Source organism: Dermacentor andersoni, chromosome 2, assembly GCF_023375885.2.
Source record: "Dermacentor andersoni chromosome 2, qqDerAnde1_hic_scaffold, whole genome shotgun sequence".
Lineage (NCBI taxonomy): Eukaryota > Metazoa > Arthropoda > Arachnida > Ixodida > Ixodidae > Dermacentor > Dermacentor andersoni.
This window is the reverse complement of record NC_092815.1, coordinates 52,451,875-52,469,087: the sequence shown is the minus strand read 5'-3', so window position 1 is coordinate 52,469,087 and position 17,213 is coordinate 52,451,875. Positions and strand designations below refer to the sequence as shown.

General features: G+C 42.8%; 2 protein-coding genes and 1 long non-coding RNA gene across 4 annotated transcripts in view; 1 reads left to right on the top strand and 2 right to left on the bottom strand.

Annotated features, from left to right (window-relative positions):
- The window catches only part of Ptpmeg2 (Protein tyrosine phosphatase Meg2), a 64,691-nt gene extending 57,237 nt beyond the window's left edge, over nucleotides 1–7,454 (top strand). For both annotated transcript variants that reach the window (XM_050189333.3, XM_072286403.1), the window contains exon 14: nucleotides 6,249–7,454. In XM_050189333.3, the coding sequence (XP_050045290.1) occupies nucleotides 6,249–6,487 (239 nt within the window). In that variant the 3' untranslated portion in view covers nucleotides 6,488–7,454. The remainder of the gene's footprint in view (nucleotides 1–6,248) is intronic.
- Nucleotides 933–6,071, bottom strand: LOC129387713 (uncharacterized). Its single transcript, XR_008614893.2, has 2 exons — nucleotides 3,381–6,071; nucleotides 933–1,532 (listed from the first exon to the last, which is right to left on the bottom strand). It is a non-coding gene; the product is annotated as an uncharacterized lncRNA (long non-coding RNA).
- A 7,186-nt stretch (nucleotides 7,455–14,640) lies between the features above and the next one.
- Nucleotides 14,641–17,213, bottom strand: part of LOC126542323 (uncharacterized) — a 32,518-nt gene continuing 29,945 nt past the window's right edge. The window contains exon 7 of the mRNA XM_055077162.2: nucleotides 14,641–14,743. The gene's annotated coding sequence lies outside the window, so the exon portion shown is untranslated. The remainder of the gene's footprint in view (nucleotides 14,744–17,213) is intronic.

Genomic DNA, 17,213 nt, shown 5'->3' with positions numbered 1-17,213 from the left:
CGCACTTACCAGCGCTTCTCTAAATTAAATGTGACTTCGTACAAGGGTATACAATCGACTACCATTAATTCGACCCTGATGGGACTGACGAAATTCCTTGAATTATCTAGCAAGTCAAGTTTAACAGGATGCAGAAAGAATGGCAAAACACATTGCTGATTCATTTGACAGTATTTGCCCGAATCAAACGCACGGCGACTTTCAATGTGCCCAAAGTAGAAAACTGATAGAGAAATTACATTAAAGCTCCCAAACAAAGTGGAAATCTAATGTGTTCCCGATTTTTTATAATGGCAGCCGGTTTTTTAAAAAAGAACAATCCGAGGACACCTAAACACTTCTTATGAGTTGTGAATTCAAAAGCATTAATGTCCACTTGAACACTGCTGAGCAGTCACTCGAATTATGAACTCCTCGTGGGCAAGCGAGCACGTTGAGAAGCTTGGCCAATGACTACAGATAGCAAAAAGACGGTGCACTTCAATTTGTGACATCATGCTACCTTGCCCGACTGCCATATATCTAACAGAGATGCTCCAGAGTAAACCGCAGTAATTGTGACGCTACCGCTTTCATCACGCTAGGCTTGGCAAGGAAAATTTCGGTCAAAGTAACATGATGTCATACAGCAGAGTGCAAAGGCCTGCTATCTGGGAGGCACTGGTTTAGCCCAGTGGGTGAGACATTTGGCTTCTGAGCGTGGGGTTGTAGGTTCGAAACTCATTACTGCGAACGTTTTTAGAATGCAGCTCCTAGGCACACATTCCTGCGGCGAGCATTGGCGTAACCGAGTGAACGAGCACAGCGAAGGATGAAAGAGCAAACTGTAATGGTTGGGGTCGGGCATGAAATATATGGTAGCTGGCCCATGCCGTCGTCCAACTTATCCACGCCGAGGACGCTGTTGAAGGGAGAGACTTGTTCTCATCGAGAACGAGGAATATGGGTTTTATTTACAGTATCTACATGAGAATGTTACAGTTCATCAGTCTAACATAACTGAAAGAGGAATGCACACTGAGGAGCCACCAACGGCTCCTTAAATACACTCTGTCCTCCCTAGATTCCTATGTGAGGGATAAACGGCCGTTTGACCAAACGGAGCGTCCAAAGTCATCGTAGCCGACCCGCCTTTGAGGGGGAGGGTTTACACACTCACTTCCGCACAGGTTTCACTGACCACACCAAGGTGAGAGGGTTCTCGCAGACATGGGTCCTGCCCCGAGCAGGTGCCTCTTCATCCCAGTGTTGACCCTGCAGACAATGGCCGCCGTGTCTGTCCGTGACTTCTAAGCCCCGTGAGATGGCCGCAAGACATCTTCTCCCAGGATTTCCATCGCTTCTAACAAGCCGTGGCGGCAACAGCGAATCCACTAACAATACTTGGTCTGCCGACCGCATTTAGTCACAGCGGCGCCGTGGGGGTGTTGATGCGACACATCGTCGCCCCTACAATACGAGTCGCCGCAGCAGGTGGGGAAGAGTTCCACGATCGCTGCTCGGAAGCTCGCCACCTCCGCAGCCGCAGCTGGCTGGGAAAATTTTGTAGATCGGTACCCTTGCAGGCCGTTCGTAACAAAAACGCAGAGTGCAGTGGTAGATGAAAGCCGGCAATAGCGAAGAAAGTGCGAGGAGGAAAGCAGAGGAGGATGCAGCGGAATGATGAGGCAGAAAGTGGAGGAGGGGGTACGGCGAAAGCGTGAGAAGAAAAGTGTAGTGCCATGCAAAATGGGCTCTGCGGTGACAATGGCTACAAGATGGCACCAGAGTAGCGTGCGTCGTCTAGGAGAGAGAGGGAGAAGAGGAGGTCTGTCTGGGGCGGCTGCTGTAAATTGCACCCACACATCACCCACGCACTGCCTCTTGCAATCTCCTGATTAGCGAGGCAGGTATGCCACACTTTACTCTGTTTGCAATGTGCCACATGAGACAGATTGTCCATGACAGCCAATATATTACAAAATTAAAACATGTCTAAAGCTGCGCTCAAATTTCGCATTAGGAAGTATTGTAATCGTCGGTGAATTTTTTCTTTCGAATTTATTGTTTTTTTTTTTTATAACTAATTTCTTTATAGCGATTACTGAGGCGAAGTTAAAACGCAGGCAAGAGCTTGTGTGAACAAGGAACACACGGATAGTACAGTCTTGCGAGAGCGAGGGTGATGTGGCATCGCAGCGATGCCTTCTCCCCTCACGCAACACGTGATGCGCTAGCGCAGCAGCAGGTGTGCCCTTTCGACCGCTCTGCGCCGTCGAGTCGCGCACGTGACGTGGCGTTGAAGCCAATGGGAATATAGGTGTTGTTTTGCTGCTAAATGCACCAGACCGGCTTTATTGCTCAATGGGCCATTTGATGCTTTTGCATAAAAAAAAGCTTCAACGCACGATGTTTAAAGTCGGCTTCGCCGCTGTACAACCGCGCTATGCGGTAAAGCATACGAAAGCCGCGAAAGTGGTTTTAGTTTTGTATGTTTTCATCGCACAGGCAATTTTATACCGACTTTCCTTCCTTGGAAAACAAAAGGCGAGCATTAGTACTGGGTAAATACTGTAATCAGACACTGTGAGCTATCATTATTGCTTGGAAATCTTCCTAGGGTGGGCTGAAAATACATAGGCATTATTGACAGGAGATGACGTGTGTTCAATGCATTCACTGTTCCCTAAGCTCCGCTGAGACAGCCGCTGCCACTAAAGAGGTTATTATTGGGCTCACCATAGGGGTCAGGTGCATGCATGCTGACTGGTCAAGTTTGAATTATCCAGCAAATGCCAATTTTAGGACCGAAATAATGGGCCGTTTAGGCCCATAGAAATGCATTGACCCTGTCCCGAGACCTTTGGTCAGAATGAAATTAACCGAAAAAATCTTAATTAACTGAAGTTGAATTAATGGAAGCCTTCTGTATTTGTACATGTTGTTCTGACTCATTATTTAACTTCCGAGATGCACTGTTTGCCTATTATAAATGAGGAACAAGCATTGGCCCCTTCGACGCAGTAGCGTAAACAACTGCCTCATTCAGCTGCCAATGGTGTCAGTACTGGCATTGGCGTTTCCGCGAGAAAACTATGTGTTCTCTAAATGAGCAATCATACATGCAAAGTCTTAATCTATATCTACCTTACAAGAATTGTGTGCATGAAAACAGTACGAAGAATTATAAGTAGGCAGTATGACAGTCTCCTGGTCGCTGTTTTCAAAGGTGTCCGGTTGCTCATACCAGCATGACTCGGGGTGGTGCAACGGTGCTTACATGCATAAAATATGTGTTTTGCTTTGTTCTGACATTATTTGATGTCAGAATCATATGCCACTTGCGCCGATGTGCCACTTGCAATATATTTCAAGCGAACAACAACAAGTGGTTACTGTACCTCCTGATGTAAATAAATGCACGGGTTGGTGCTTTGTACTGTTGGTGTGGCTTTTCCGGGGAACTTGAGCTCTCTGTAAATCAGCATACAGTTGCAGAAAGCAGCACTTCAAGACATTTTATAGTGATTATGCAAAGCGCTTCCTTGAGAAGGGGCAAGACATAGGCTTGTGCGAAAATTCATAATTCCAATATTAGAACAAATGTTATGTTATTCGATATTTTATTTGGCTCGAATTTCACTATATGAATTTTTCTAAGTATTCAAAACAAATATGCATACTTTCTTGCATATAAGCCGCACCCCCAGTTATGACAGCACGAAAAGATAGAAAATGCGCTTGTATAACTCACGGAAATAATGGCATACCATGCAGAAATCTTTGTTAAATATAGTCTCCCTTCGCAGATGTTATATCTTCTGCCAGTGGCTCCTTCTGCACCTCTTTGGCAACGCTGATTGCAGAGAACTTTGCCCTAAAGGTGGTTTCACAGCAGCACTGGCTGCACTGCCATGAAGCCACACTTCAAGCTGAAATTTGAATATAAGCTGAACCTCGAGTTCACTACTAAACTACAAAAAAAAAACAATATTAATGTATGTTTATGCACAAAAATATGGTAATTATAAAAAAAATTCAAAATTGTTTGTTTTAATTCTCTAGGTCCTCAAGAAGGAGTACAGTTTTCCGAGAGCCGTATAGCCGCTGTGAATAGATTTTTGCAGACATGGCACTAAACCATAATTTTCATGGCCTACACAAGTGAAACAGTACTGATTAGACCTAACAGCCAAGGCAGGTACGGTGATGGACGACAAACAGTCACAGGAAGTTCATCAGTGATCGAGCTCCAGATAATGCTTGTGGGGTAGACTGAGAACTACAAAAGCGGCGAGTGTGCCCACTAACTTCGTCTGTGCTCTTACAGGACAGGTTAAGCTTACAAGTAGATGAAAAGCATGAAGCTGGATTTCAGACGGCAGAAGCAGCCAGCGTCGCGCAGTCAAGGCTGCATTTCACAGCATCGTACAATGGGCGAATGCAAAACGCTCTCCTGGCCCAAACCTGCCACAACAATATTTTAAGTAGGCTGAAGCATAACAGTGAGCAAGAACCTGTGAACAAACTTTTGTGGCGGCTGGAGTTGCACGAAATGCTTAACTCGCATTTTTTCACAATAAATATCTGAATATGTTCACTTTGAAGGTAAATTGATTATAGAGATTTTCACAGTGTAATGAACCAAATTTTTTTAGATTTGTCAACATCTGGCTCTTGCATTAAAATTTTCTGCAACACCCAAAACTACTTTAACTATTTGCTTTGCAATTATTCCGCACTAATTACTATTTACTTCGACATAGAACAAAAAAAAAATTGATGTTTGCACAAGCATAGTAGGACGCCTAAAATAGCAAGCAGCATGTTTCAAACCAGTGGTTAGTGTTACCCTTGGTCTTCATGTTGCGGCGTGATGTGCTGCACTGGGCGCTTGCTCTCATGGCGGTGGGCTGAATGCAAACGATGGTTCATGGTTATTGAATTCATCGGAATCACAGCTGTCACTGTTCGACAACTCAGAAGAGCTGGCGGAGCTGACATTGTCGCTCAAAGACATTGTGACATTCGTCAGGCGCGGTCACAAATCGGCTAAGCGTCTGCTCTTTGCCACTTCAGTTCTCTGCGCTGGTGGGACCAGCATGCCTTGTGTGTGCTGCACTGGTGTGCCACAATTTACGTCACGTGAATGAGTTTGCTCGACTGCTCGCCCAAATTTCATTATACTTCTTGCACTTCTTTTGCTTAAAGTTTTCAAATATGCAGAGAAATTCTACTGTTGAGCACGTGACAGGAGTGTCTCAGGAACATAAAATTGCCATTACTAGAAATAGTCACAAAATTGCTGGAGTTCTTTAACATGCAGCTTTTGTTGCAGAGTAAAACAGGTTTTGACGTGGTGGTGGAGAGCAGGAGGGTTATGTGTAACATAGGCTGCAGTGCCGATTGATTGGTTGCGTCAGTGGCGACGTCATCCTCATTGTGGCAGATGTGCAGCTGCATGCATTCATGGCAGGACCCGTAGTACCAGCAATTTGGGCTGGCACATTGCACTTAGATAACTCTACAAAGATGGCCCCAAATACTAGAGTGGCCCATCAATCGAGAGAAGAAGGATGCAGCATGTGAAGCTGCTTGCAAGAGGCTGCTGTGCTAAGCTAAGACAGTTCGACTAGAGAAGCTTGTCTGTCTTGGCTGCCTCCACAGAGCTGGTTTATTGCTGCACTTTTCTCCTCTATTTGCGAAGACCACACGGCATTCACTGCTGTGCTGTACTTGCACAGCGTGAATGCATGCAGCACTGTGCATGGCACTCTCGTGAACTGGTTCAGAAAGTGCAGCCAACTTGAGACCTTCTTTTTCATTGAAATCGTTTTTCATTTAAGTCGCAAACAGCGACTTAAATTCAGATGAACAACATAGTTCAAGGAAGGCCTGTACAAGAAACTATGAGGAGGGCCTGCATATAGTACTGTATTTGCGTAACTAGCCCTGGCCGTCTCTCACACCTTGCAATCCAGTATTTTCTTTTTATACCAGTGATACAGTATTTATTCAGTCATTTACGCAAATACAGTACTATATGCAGGCCCTCCTCATCGTGTCTTGTACAGGCCTTCCTTGAACTATATTGTTCATCTGAATTTAAGTCGCTGTTTGCGACTCATGCAGCTCTTCAACCTGTGCAGATCGACACTGTTAACCATTGTTTGGGTGCGTTTCTGATGACCACAGTTGTTCACATTGCGGGTTTGCCGTTATTGCCCCGTTCATGCTGCAAGGCTTTACCCAGACTCTTCTGTGTGCAGGAACATTCATTACTTTGGACATTTGCATCAAGCAGCTGGAGGAAGAGGGGAGAGTGGATGTTCGTTCCACAGTGGAACGAATTCGTGCCCAGCGTGCGTTTAGCATTCAGATGCCTGACCAATACGTCTTCTGCCACCTTGCACTGCTTGAGTTTGCCCTACTCCGTGGGCTGCTTCAAGATGTGGCGTTGGACGGCTTCGACGATGACGACGACCGTGACGGCTCGGACTCAGAGTGATTATTTCCATGTGGTGTTCTCCTGTAAAACTGATATCTTTTAATTCTCCTGTTGCAAACTTGTGGCTGTAGTCATGAGGTCACGACTGGCACTGATTCTTCGAAACATTTCCCTTTTAACTAAGTTCAGTTGAGGCGTGTGAATGTCCAAAATAACTAATGGCATACCTATAATTAACTCTTAAGAAGTGATCTTGTGATCTGTTGAGATAGGCATGTAGGCTTTCTGTTTTGTGCAGACCAATTGAACGAGTTTTATTTTCATTCAGTAGCTGGAATGCTTGCTGAATACTTCAAGAACGCTAACCTGAGATGGTAAGTTGTGGCACAACTTTTAAGTAGTATACTAGAGACAGCATATAAAGCATGCTTAGCGGGGGGGGGATTTCATAGTACTCTTCTTGCCTCTTATCTTAGCCCTTCCCCCAACTTACTTTCTGCGTTGGGTGAGCTGTGCAGGCATTGTTAGATAACAATGTATTCGACTAAGGTGCCTTAAAGTATGTGCACCGCTTTCATTATGAAGAACTATTTAGCAATTGTGCGAGATTTGAGCAGTAATGTATTCATGCTAATGCTGTGAAAGCTGCACTGAGGCTTTATTGGAATACGCTGGTCATAATCCACACCTCATGCATGCATCAGGGGTCGCTTTTGAATTTTCCCACATTTGTGCAACACCCTTTATACTTCCTGAACCAGCACCACAAATCTAGAACACTGTTGTGTGTTTTAAAAGCAAGTGTAGTCCACTCGATTACATTGGATTGCACTGATTAGCAGTGCTGAAGATAATTGCATATAACAGTGGCTACTTTCTCCAAAGATGTGTGGGCAGCGATTGATAAGTTCAAGAAGTTATTTTTTCACTCTTAGTGTAGTGCTAAGCTCTTTGATACCTAACTGCAACAGCAGGCGTGTGATGCCCAGAATGTCATATAAAAGCTTTCATGTTGTCTTTATGTTCACCACATTGTACTGTCCTTTGTGTATTATTCTTAGCTTTCAACACCATTTCAGTTTTGGATTTAGCTGCATTATTGTTTGCTCTTTACTGAGAACAAAATGGTGGATAATAGAAAAAACTGGCAAAATATACTCATGTATACCAGAGTGCCATGTTCTTACTTTCTTTTTTAAGTATGTGCTCTCTAACTTGTAAGTATTGTGACCTGAAATAGACCTTTTTTTTCTTTATCATTTCTTCTTGAGAGCTGAGCCATGGTCATTTTTATATGTGCAGTCATTGTGAATACACGCCGAATGTGCGGTTATGATATGAGAAAGGCACAGCAGCTTAATTCACCAAAAACAAGCGTGGTGGTCAATGGCACGTAAGAATGTTTTGTGAAACTGAGCAGGAAATTATCTCAGCATTGGTTAGTCATCATAGTCAATGTTTTGTGTGTCCCTTCGAAGGGGCAGTGCAACAGTTTCTCGAACACAGTAAGAAATGTTCCCGACCTTCGCCAATGCTGCTGTGAACATGCAAGCCAAATATAATTTTTCCACTTGAAACAGGAGACTTACAATCTCGCATTATAGCCCACTTGCCCTGTCCTGTGGCTTTGAAAACCTGCACTTTTTTTTTTTCCTACGCTGTATAATGTTAGCGATTAGGTTCTATGGGGTTCAGCGGCCGCCCATAGATGCCACCCATTGGGCACACACACGCACACCCTTTCAGATTTTCTTGAAAACAGGGAAACAGTAGTTGGTAACATATCATGTCCATCTTGTCGTCACTTTTAGTTGTGTGAGGAGTTACCACAAACAAGCACACCCTGGAAAGAGAAAGAAAGGAAGGAGCAACAGGACAGGGTATTGCTTTCGGTGCTTCCCCAGCTGAGAGGAACCAATGAGCTCAGGGAAAATGAGAAAAGTGAACATTGTGCTCTTTATATCTCTGTTGATATTAAGTCCTTTTCAAAAATATCTTCAGGAATGTAATTCTTGAAAGGTGTCGCACTCATTTCAAAAAAGATGTTCAGGTCGCTTTGGAATGTCTGACTTTGTAATTGAGGATATGCTCTCTTTTTTTCTCTTTTTTTTTTCACATAAGCATGAAAAAGAAAAATTTTTGTTTATGAATTATGAATCCCAAACTAAGCTGCGAGCAAGCTCTGGGGTAGTACCGTATAGATTCATGTAAAGGCCACACTCCGAACTTGGCAGCCCAAAATTTGGAGAAAAGAATTTCCAATGGAGGAGCAATCGCATTCGGTGCCCCGATGCCACATGTGCGCATCGGTGAAGTTTTGCCCGCTGTGTACTTCCACGTGCCGCTACTAGATGGCGAGAGCTGCAGGTTGACCTCCGACGAAACGGTACATCCGGGGATCTGGGGTGTGCACAAGTCACCGGCTGTGCTGGCACCATTTTAAGCAAAAGGTTCGGCCCTGTGTTAAGGGCTTTACCTCGTCATAATTGTGAAGAAAAAAAAAAAAAAAGAGTACGGCCCTTACAAGAGTCTATACAGTATCCTCGTGTGATCGCTTTCAAAGATACCTCCACCTTTTGCAAGGTTTTACGAAACTAGCGCCAGGCAAGTTCAGCGTCGACGGGCCACAGCATCCTCACAATTGCCAACTGTGCTAAGACAGCATGCCAGGAATGCAAGCACTGTCGCTTGTAGACACCGACGCTTCCGGTGCTAGTCTTGTGAAATCTTGCAAGACCAAAAGTGTCTCCGAATGTGATTGCCTGAGAATATTGCCCCTGGCTTCTGGGGTTACACTAATGAAACGCCTGTTGAAAGCTAAAGGCAAATAGCAAGTTCGTACCAGCATGAGTCAAGTTTAACTGAAACCACATGGAACATATTTCTTGTGACATCCACTTTTGCCATTTTTCTTGTGATTATTCTAGAATGTTAAAATGGCATTCAGAGCACAGCAGAATGTGACTGAAGAACTTCAAACAAAAAACCCTAGTAAGCACACGTTTTTAAACGGACAGACAACTGCTCAGGACATGAATCGAGAGAACCCCCGGCGATGAAATGATTCCCTACTGTAGCGGATAAAACAGACCATGTTTTTCTCATTAAATGTGGATTTATATTTTTAATTCATCACTAAAGGTTGCGAAAAATGACCTTTGGCACCCCAGCAAAAACATGAAGCTGTATAAGAGGTCCACCACGTGACCGTCTACTAGTGTACATGGTTCCTGGTCTTTTTATTGGTATTGAAATGCTGCATACTTTTTATTATTGTAAGTTTTTCCTGACTTACAACATGCAGATAAGCCTTCGTTTGTAGTGAGCAGAAAAGTGGCGCTGTCTTCGCCTTCGTTTTCTATGAGTTAGGTTTGGCTCGTCTATCAACAGAATGACGCCGACTGGGTCCAGCCAGCCATTACGTGGACGTTTACTTGGGGAAAAACAAGCTACAGATATAAGAAACGCAAACTAATTGCACCAGCTTTCTCTTTTGAAAAGTGGTGGAAAAAGTCGAAATGTAGGTGTTAACCACATTTGCTACATTCAATCTTGTGGAAGCAGAAGGATGGGCAGCTTTCACAATTTGTGAGGCGGGCTATCAACATCGCTCTCACTTCTCAGCATTGCTGGAGGAGGAACTCTTACTTTTTTAGAGGCTACTCTGATTGAAAAATTATACTTACTGTGTATCCACGTGCTTTTAGAAGTAACTGCTGAATATGTAAACACTACCAAGGGTAAGCTTCGTGTTACGCCATAAAAAATTAGGTCCTTAAAAATCAGTTGTCAGCCCCTTTAAGGTATAGGTAGTGATAGCACAAATATACAAGGAAGTGCTTATTGAACACCTTTAGATCTCCATATCTTACAATATAATGTGCTGTATGGGTTGTACGAGTGCAACCAGTTTCACTGTTATGTCCATGTTATAAGAAATTCACAATCTGCTCAAATAACCTAAGTATTCTTGTGAACCTGCTGGGAATGTGCAAAAATGTCTCGAGTGAATTCCGCTGAAAGATCCGCTGTCTGTTACGAGCATGTTTTTCCAGTGAATGGGCCAAATAGCTACTAAGCAACAAAGCTGCATAAATGCCAGCACTAGTGTTGAATGTTGGTGTCAACATGTCGATTTTACACTTTGTACTTAAGGCACTTCATTTTATTTATTATACTTCAAGGGTCCCATGAGGGACATTACATAAGGGGTGGGTACGTGGGGATAACTTAATTACAGTAAAGATTGGTGAATAAAGGTCAAATGAATACAAGTGAGTTAGTGAATACAAGGTATGATAAATAAAATAATATTGGCACTCAGCAGTATACGTGATAATCCTATGGATTAACCTCAATGTGTGTGAGGGCAGATTTGAATTCTGCAGGGTCGGTGATCGTAACGATATGGCTGGGAAGGCAATTCCAGTCGTGCACAGTATGAATAAAAAATGACTGAAATGTTGAGGTGTAGGCACATGGACGGACGGTGACGTTTGGATGGGTGTTGCGTGGCATGCGATGGACGGGAACAACGGGTTCATTTTTAGGCGGCAAACAGTGAAAGAACTTGGGATAAAGATTTAGTTGAGAATTTCTACGACGCTGAGCGAGGGTGGCTAAATTAAGTTGTGAGTTTAGTGCTGTGATGCTAGATTTGTAAGAATAGTCACTCAAGATGATTCTAATAGCTTGGTTCTGGACTGCTTCAAGTGTTCTAATTAGGTTTAATTGGTTCATAATTGGTTCAAAGGGTCATATATTGCACTTGCATAATCTAGTTTTGGACAGACTAGTCTGTTGTATGCCAAGACTTTAAGAGAGGAAGGTGCAAGGGAGAAATTGCGACAGATGTAGCCCAAGACAGGATTTGCAGAATCAGTAACTTGATTAACATGATTGGACTAAATTAAGTTATGGGAGATGTGAATACCAAGGTATTCGAATGAGTCACTGGGAATTATAGGACAGTTGTTAATGGTGTATTCAAGTTGAAAAGTTGCAATGGCAGTGAAATTAAATTAGTACAGCTTTATTTAGTTGAGAATCTTGGCTGAAGTGCATTTCACATAATTACATCTTCAGGTAGATATCCAAGGGTATGCATTCCAGCCATGTATGGTTTTTTTACAGCATCAGGTGAATACATTGACATTGAGCTAGGCCATGCTGAAGATACACTGGAAATATGTTTCATGTGGTTGTCACATTACTGTGGACTTCCAAATTTCTACTTTGTTTCCTTACTATGTACAGTCATTATGTGTGACATTTAAGAAAAACGAACAAAACACCTATAGACAAGACTCGGCATCAAGTTGATTATACTCACGACACTTTTGACAGCACTATTTGGTTATGCTTGCCCACTGCTGTCAAACATCCATCTTCCCACCCCCATGTTCTATATGTCAAAGTTTTTCACTGGAAGCTACCTCCATTTGACTGCGGTCACTATACTGTTCTACACAGACCAGAAAGGAAACGAGTAGAATTGCTTTTTCTTTTTTTAAATCAGAATTTGCTGCAAGGTGTAATGAGACAAGTGAAATTGCCAAAAAATGTGCAACTCTGCTGCATTGTGCAGGAGCTGTACCAGTGTCTTTGAAGAATTGTCCATTGACCAACATGGTGCCCCTTTCAAGTGATAGATAGAATTTCGATTACTGACAGCCTGCCCCGAAGAAAAGCACATCACAACAAAATTTGAATTTTTTTGCATTGCTAACATTGCTTCTTAATAAATGCCGATTTGTTTTATTGTAGTTATAGCCACTGCAAGACAAGCTCTACAAAACTGCGATCTTATATTCGCAATCGTAGTATGTTCGCAAATATCAGTTTTCATTTCATTTTGATTCCAAACAAGGCTGGCTCGTGCAGCTGCTGCTAATGATGTGGCACTCACTCTGTCTCTCTTGCTTAAAAGGGCTCTGAACCATCCCTCGGGCTTGGTGAAATAACATAGTCAGAAATAACACGTAGCATACGCTGCTGCGAACATCTCAGCCAAGTTTTGTTGTCGTATGCAGTGCATGGAGCTCGCAAGTGGATTGCGAAGTCACCTTTCTTTCCACTGCTCTCCTTTCAATAGAAGGCCTTGTCCTCACTCTTTTATGGACACTTTATTTCGTCATTCCCTTAGACGACTGATGTTGGCCGAAAGCTGACATCAAGCTACGGTCAGCTACATGGTGTAAATGCCGCGGCTGCCACAGGTTGCCGCCACAAGTCCACTGTCTAAGCACACTGCGCTGAGGACAGCCATGTTTGGATTATGTGTAGCGCTTCATAGGCACCAAAGGCGGAAGTCGTGGCATCTACATTAACATCCAAAATGAAATTTAAACTGCGTGCCACAGTGACAATTAGAAGGCGGAGCGTTGTAGGCACGCCCCACTGCGCCGTAGCCTTCGCTCTGCAAGGCATTGAAGAAGGAACGGGAGCACAGCGGAGGCCGTGTTTGACTGCTAATAACTCCGCTTCTGCTGAATGCATTGAAATACTTTTTTTGAGGCAAAGTATTTCTGAAATAGCCTGTTTTCACTTCAGATGCTTTTCTCCACTTTGATAAGAAGTGGTTCAGGGCCCCTTTAAGTCATTGCACTTGCCTGACTTCAGAAGACATTTGCAGTGTGGCTTGGGTCAAGAAAAACAAAGTGATTCTTTGATGCAGTGGAGTGATCATGTTAGCTAATTGTGGTTTTGCATTAGCTAACAACATGATCACAGCACTGCATCGAAGAATCACTTTCTTTTTCTTTGATGCAATGCTGTGATCATGTTGTTAGCTAATTGTGATTTTGCATGGTGCGGCTAAATGCAGCAGAGAACCAGTCTGGCAATAACGCTATTACTGTACCAAGTGCAAGCAGGCCAGGATTAAACACAAAACAGGATAAAAACAAACGAGACATTTGCCCAGCAAGATTCATCCACTGATGCCAAAGCCCTTGGGGCTAGGGCATATTAGCGGCCTGTTATGCCAGGAATTCACGTAACAGTTTCAGGTGTAATCATATACAAGAGCTGGTCTCTGGCCTGCCCTGTAAACTTGACTCTGGCAAAAAAAAAAAAAAAGAAGGAAGCTTCAGAAAGGCGTCGTTATTGTATGCCATACCTGTTGCCAGATGGCATTGTGAGGCATGTTGTCGTAATATGTTGCATGAAGCCCATGTCATAAAATGGATCAACAGTAGTCGAACAAGAAATGTCTCTGGAGGTTTGGCCCTGATGAAAACAAAACATTGGCTTGACAGACATCCCTTGTTCAACCATTGCTGACAATTTCAACTCTACGTTTTCATGTGAACCTCAGTCGTATTGAATGTCATAAAACGAGAGTCTCATGGTTACGAGTGCTTCCTCCTCGCTGTCTCCTTATAGCAACGCTTATTATTGTAGTTGTGCATGGTTGCTTAGTGAAATCAAGAACTCGCATTTTTTTCCTAGCAAGGCGAAGATAAAAAGGCTGCTTGTGCCTATATTCAGTGAATGAAAAGGCCCTTATTTGCTTAGACACTTACGAACTCGCCTTTTCAGCAAAAGGGCCTGCAGTAGCAAGGTTTAGACCGAGCCAGTAGTTCTTGCTACCCTGCAGCTATGCTTATATGCAAATGCACTGGGACTACCATATCGCTGATTTCCAGCACTTATTACTGGTGTTCCTGGCACATACGCTTTGGAATGCTTTGAGGTTTTTGTTTCTTTAAAAATATTTTTTTAAAAACAAGGATACATGGGTATCCCTCACTCAAGAAAGAAACAATTGCCGGATATGCTTGCCAGTTGGTCCCAAAAATAAGGATTGCAACTACATCAGCAGCCTTAGCGGTTTTAGTAGCCGCCAAGCCTGCAAGACCAGTGAGAGTTGCATGCAAAAGTGATACATACTATATAGGGAGAGCCCGTTGAGTGGCATATTTGGGACTTGGTTATGAGCATAGAAAATTATTTGCCATTGCTCTACCGCTGTGTTTTGAACATAATTACACTTTTCCAAAGCTTCCCTTTCTTGTTTTTGTTGAATAAACCTCCCCATAGGTTTCCGCTTATCACCTTTTCATGTACAGTCCTCATCATGCTTAACCCAGACATGCATTAAACATCTTGAGCACTTTCATGACATCTTCAGCTGGTAATTTCAGAGCATGCCACTTAGTCATGCAAGGTAGCATTCAAGCTTTGGTTCAAGAATAATTTGGCTCTAACAATGATACTAACTAAATTTTATTACACATATTGATGCTGGCTTTTAGTCCTGTAATAAAGCTTGGTTGCTGCTTTTCATGACCATTGTAGTATTTCCAGCAGATTCTGAAATGACCAAAGATGTCATTACACAAAAAAACAATATATACATATCAACTTCAAAGGTTCTAAGAACAAGCTCCAACGCTTGTGCGCACCAGACTTGCACACATTTAAAAAAAAAGATAACAGATTACAATTCTTTCAGAACTGTGATTGATTACAGTTACCAATCACTGCCCCGTGAAAGTGATTGAGCAATTACTAAAAAGTAACCCATTACTTTAATGATACTTTCCACCTTGTTAAGATTGCTCAAATTCAGTTCATAGTACGAGCTGGCCTGGCTCTTTCAGTGCATGCTCTCCAGCCCGTCACATGTTCATCTTCAGTAAGAATCAGTCTTCAAAATTTCCTTCTTTGGTAATCTTTCCTCATTTTCTTGTGGAGACATCTCCAGTGATATTAAACACTCACTTGATGTGCACACTAGAGAGAAGGGTTGTGTCATAATGTACGACCACCTTGCTCACAAGATTGTGGTTACTCAATGCTGCGATGCTCAGGCCTGGGTCCGCTATGAAGCGCATCACTTCATTGTTGCTGGGGCTAGAGGAAGGCACTCCCAGTAGGGAAAGCGAAAAATTGAAAAATCGTCTATAGGCGATTATCTGGCACCGTCTGAAGTGTCCATTGCTATCTAGCCATAGAAGCACATTTCAGTTTGTCGACCAACATCTGGTGATCCTTCTCCCAGCACCCTTCATTCGTTATCAATTTAGACTTAAAAACTAACTGTAATGAACGCCACCAAAAGTTTACATTCGTTCAAAAGGTAGCCAAATCTAATAATATAATATAAAGCCGCATGTTACTCAGCCCTAAAATGCTCATGTGTTACAATTGCAAAAATAGGTGTATATGAGTCTTGCATATCTCAAACAGGTAAAACCATTTGCACTAAGCAAAAAATTGAACAGCAGCTCTTACTGCCTATGAAGGCCACATAAGGGTGCTTCCAGGAGAGAGAAGCTTATTATGAGATAAAAGCCGAGAGGTCGGACTTGCAAGAAAGATGTAGAAATGTGAAAGCCTACCATGTTCAGGTAATCGAGGTGTAGCTACAGGACGCTGATTGTGGGAAGAAGGTAACCCATGTACGCGTTTTCAACCCTTTGGGCACTGTAGTTCCCTCCAAATTTAAGTGCTTAAAGCTGCGTCCCCCATTATAGCTTGTTTCATCAGATATGTAATTGGTTACATGTAATTAGCGGCTGAAAAAGAGTAATGAGTTGCAGTGAGCACTACTGAGTAAAAGTCATTGTTAAACTGCAAAATTACCAAAAAGCCTAATTGATTGCAAGTAATTAATTAGATGCAATTCGTTACGCTCAGCAATGCCACACAGAGGTTGGAGCCAGAACTGGAAATTTCAATAATAAAAAATAAAGGAACATTCTGGAAGAGGCGTTGTGTTAAGTATGATGAGGTCTGAACATAGGTCAAGACTTGGATGGCCAGTGTGAGAGTGTATGTATTGGAATTCTTTCTACTTGATCAAATAAGGGCTGTATGTTTTCTGATAGATTAACGTGTGGTATAGGCATGTCACACGTATTGCATATTACCTCCTCATGCTGCTGATTACTTGCCATGTGCCCTCACTTATCAACTGCAGCCTTGAGCTGCTTAGGTTTGCATATGAATGTCTCTTTGGCTTTGTGCACATGAGAGGCAGCAACAAGAAGTATTGTATTGCATTCCCAATCTAGTACGGCCTCGCTTCCTGAGCACTGACATTTGTCATTGCCTTGGGACACTTTGCACGGTCTTGTTTTTAAGGATACTTTGTAAATATTGTAGCATTTTAATTGTGCAAGCAAGAAGCAAGCTGTTTTCTCCAAATGTCCTTTGTTTATATGTGTATGTGTTAGCATCCAACTTTGCTGTTGGTCCTTTCCATAGGGAATGTTATTCTTCGTATTTGAGAATTGTGTATACGGATTTCTGCAAATACATGTCTATTTTTTTTTTTTTTCTACTTAACACAAGGAAGCCATGGCTGGAAAGGAATCTTTGTTACCTGTGTATAGCGCATGCAGTACCCAACAGTTGCAGTCTGGCACAGCGACAGATGCTGTAATATCATTCCTTTAACACAAAGCTTTAAAAATAAATAAATAAATAAAACGGCACGCTCGCATCAAAGCAGCATAAGAACAAGCATGCACCATAATTGCTTTATACAGGGTGGGAAGCAGCCCGGTGCTCATCTACATTATACAGCTTTCCAATCTTTTAAAGGGGCCTTGAACCACCCCTCAGGCTTGATGAAATAACATAGTCCGCAGGTAGCATATGCTGCAGTGAACATCTCGGCCAAGTTTTGCTGTATTACGCAGTGCATGGGGCTCGCAAGCAGATTGCAAAGTCGCCTTTCTCTAAAACGCTCTCTCTTCAACAGGAGCCTGCCTCCTTACTCTCTTAAGGAGGCAGGCTTATGCTTTATTTCGTAATAAGGCAGATTCCCATATGC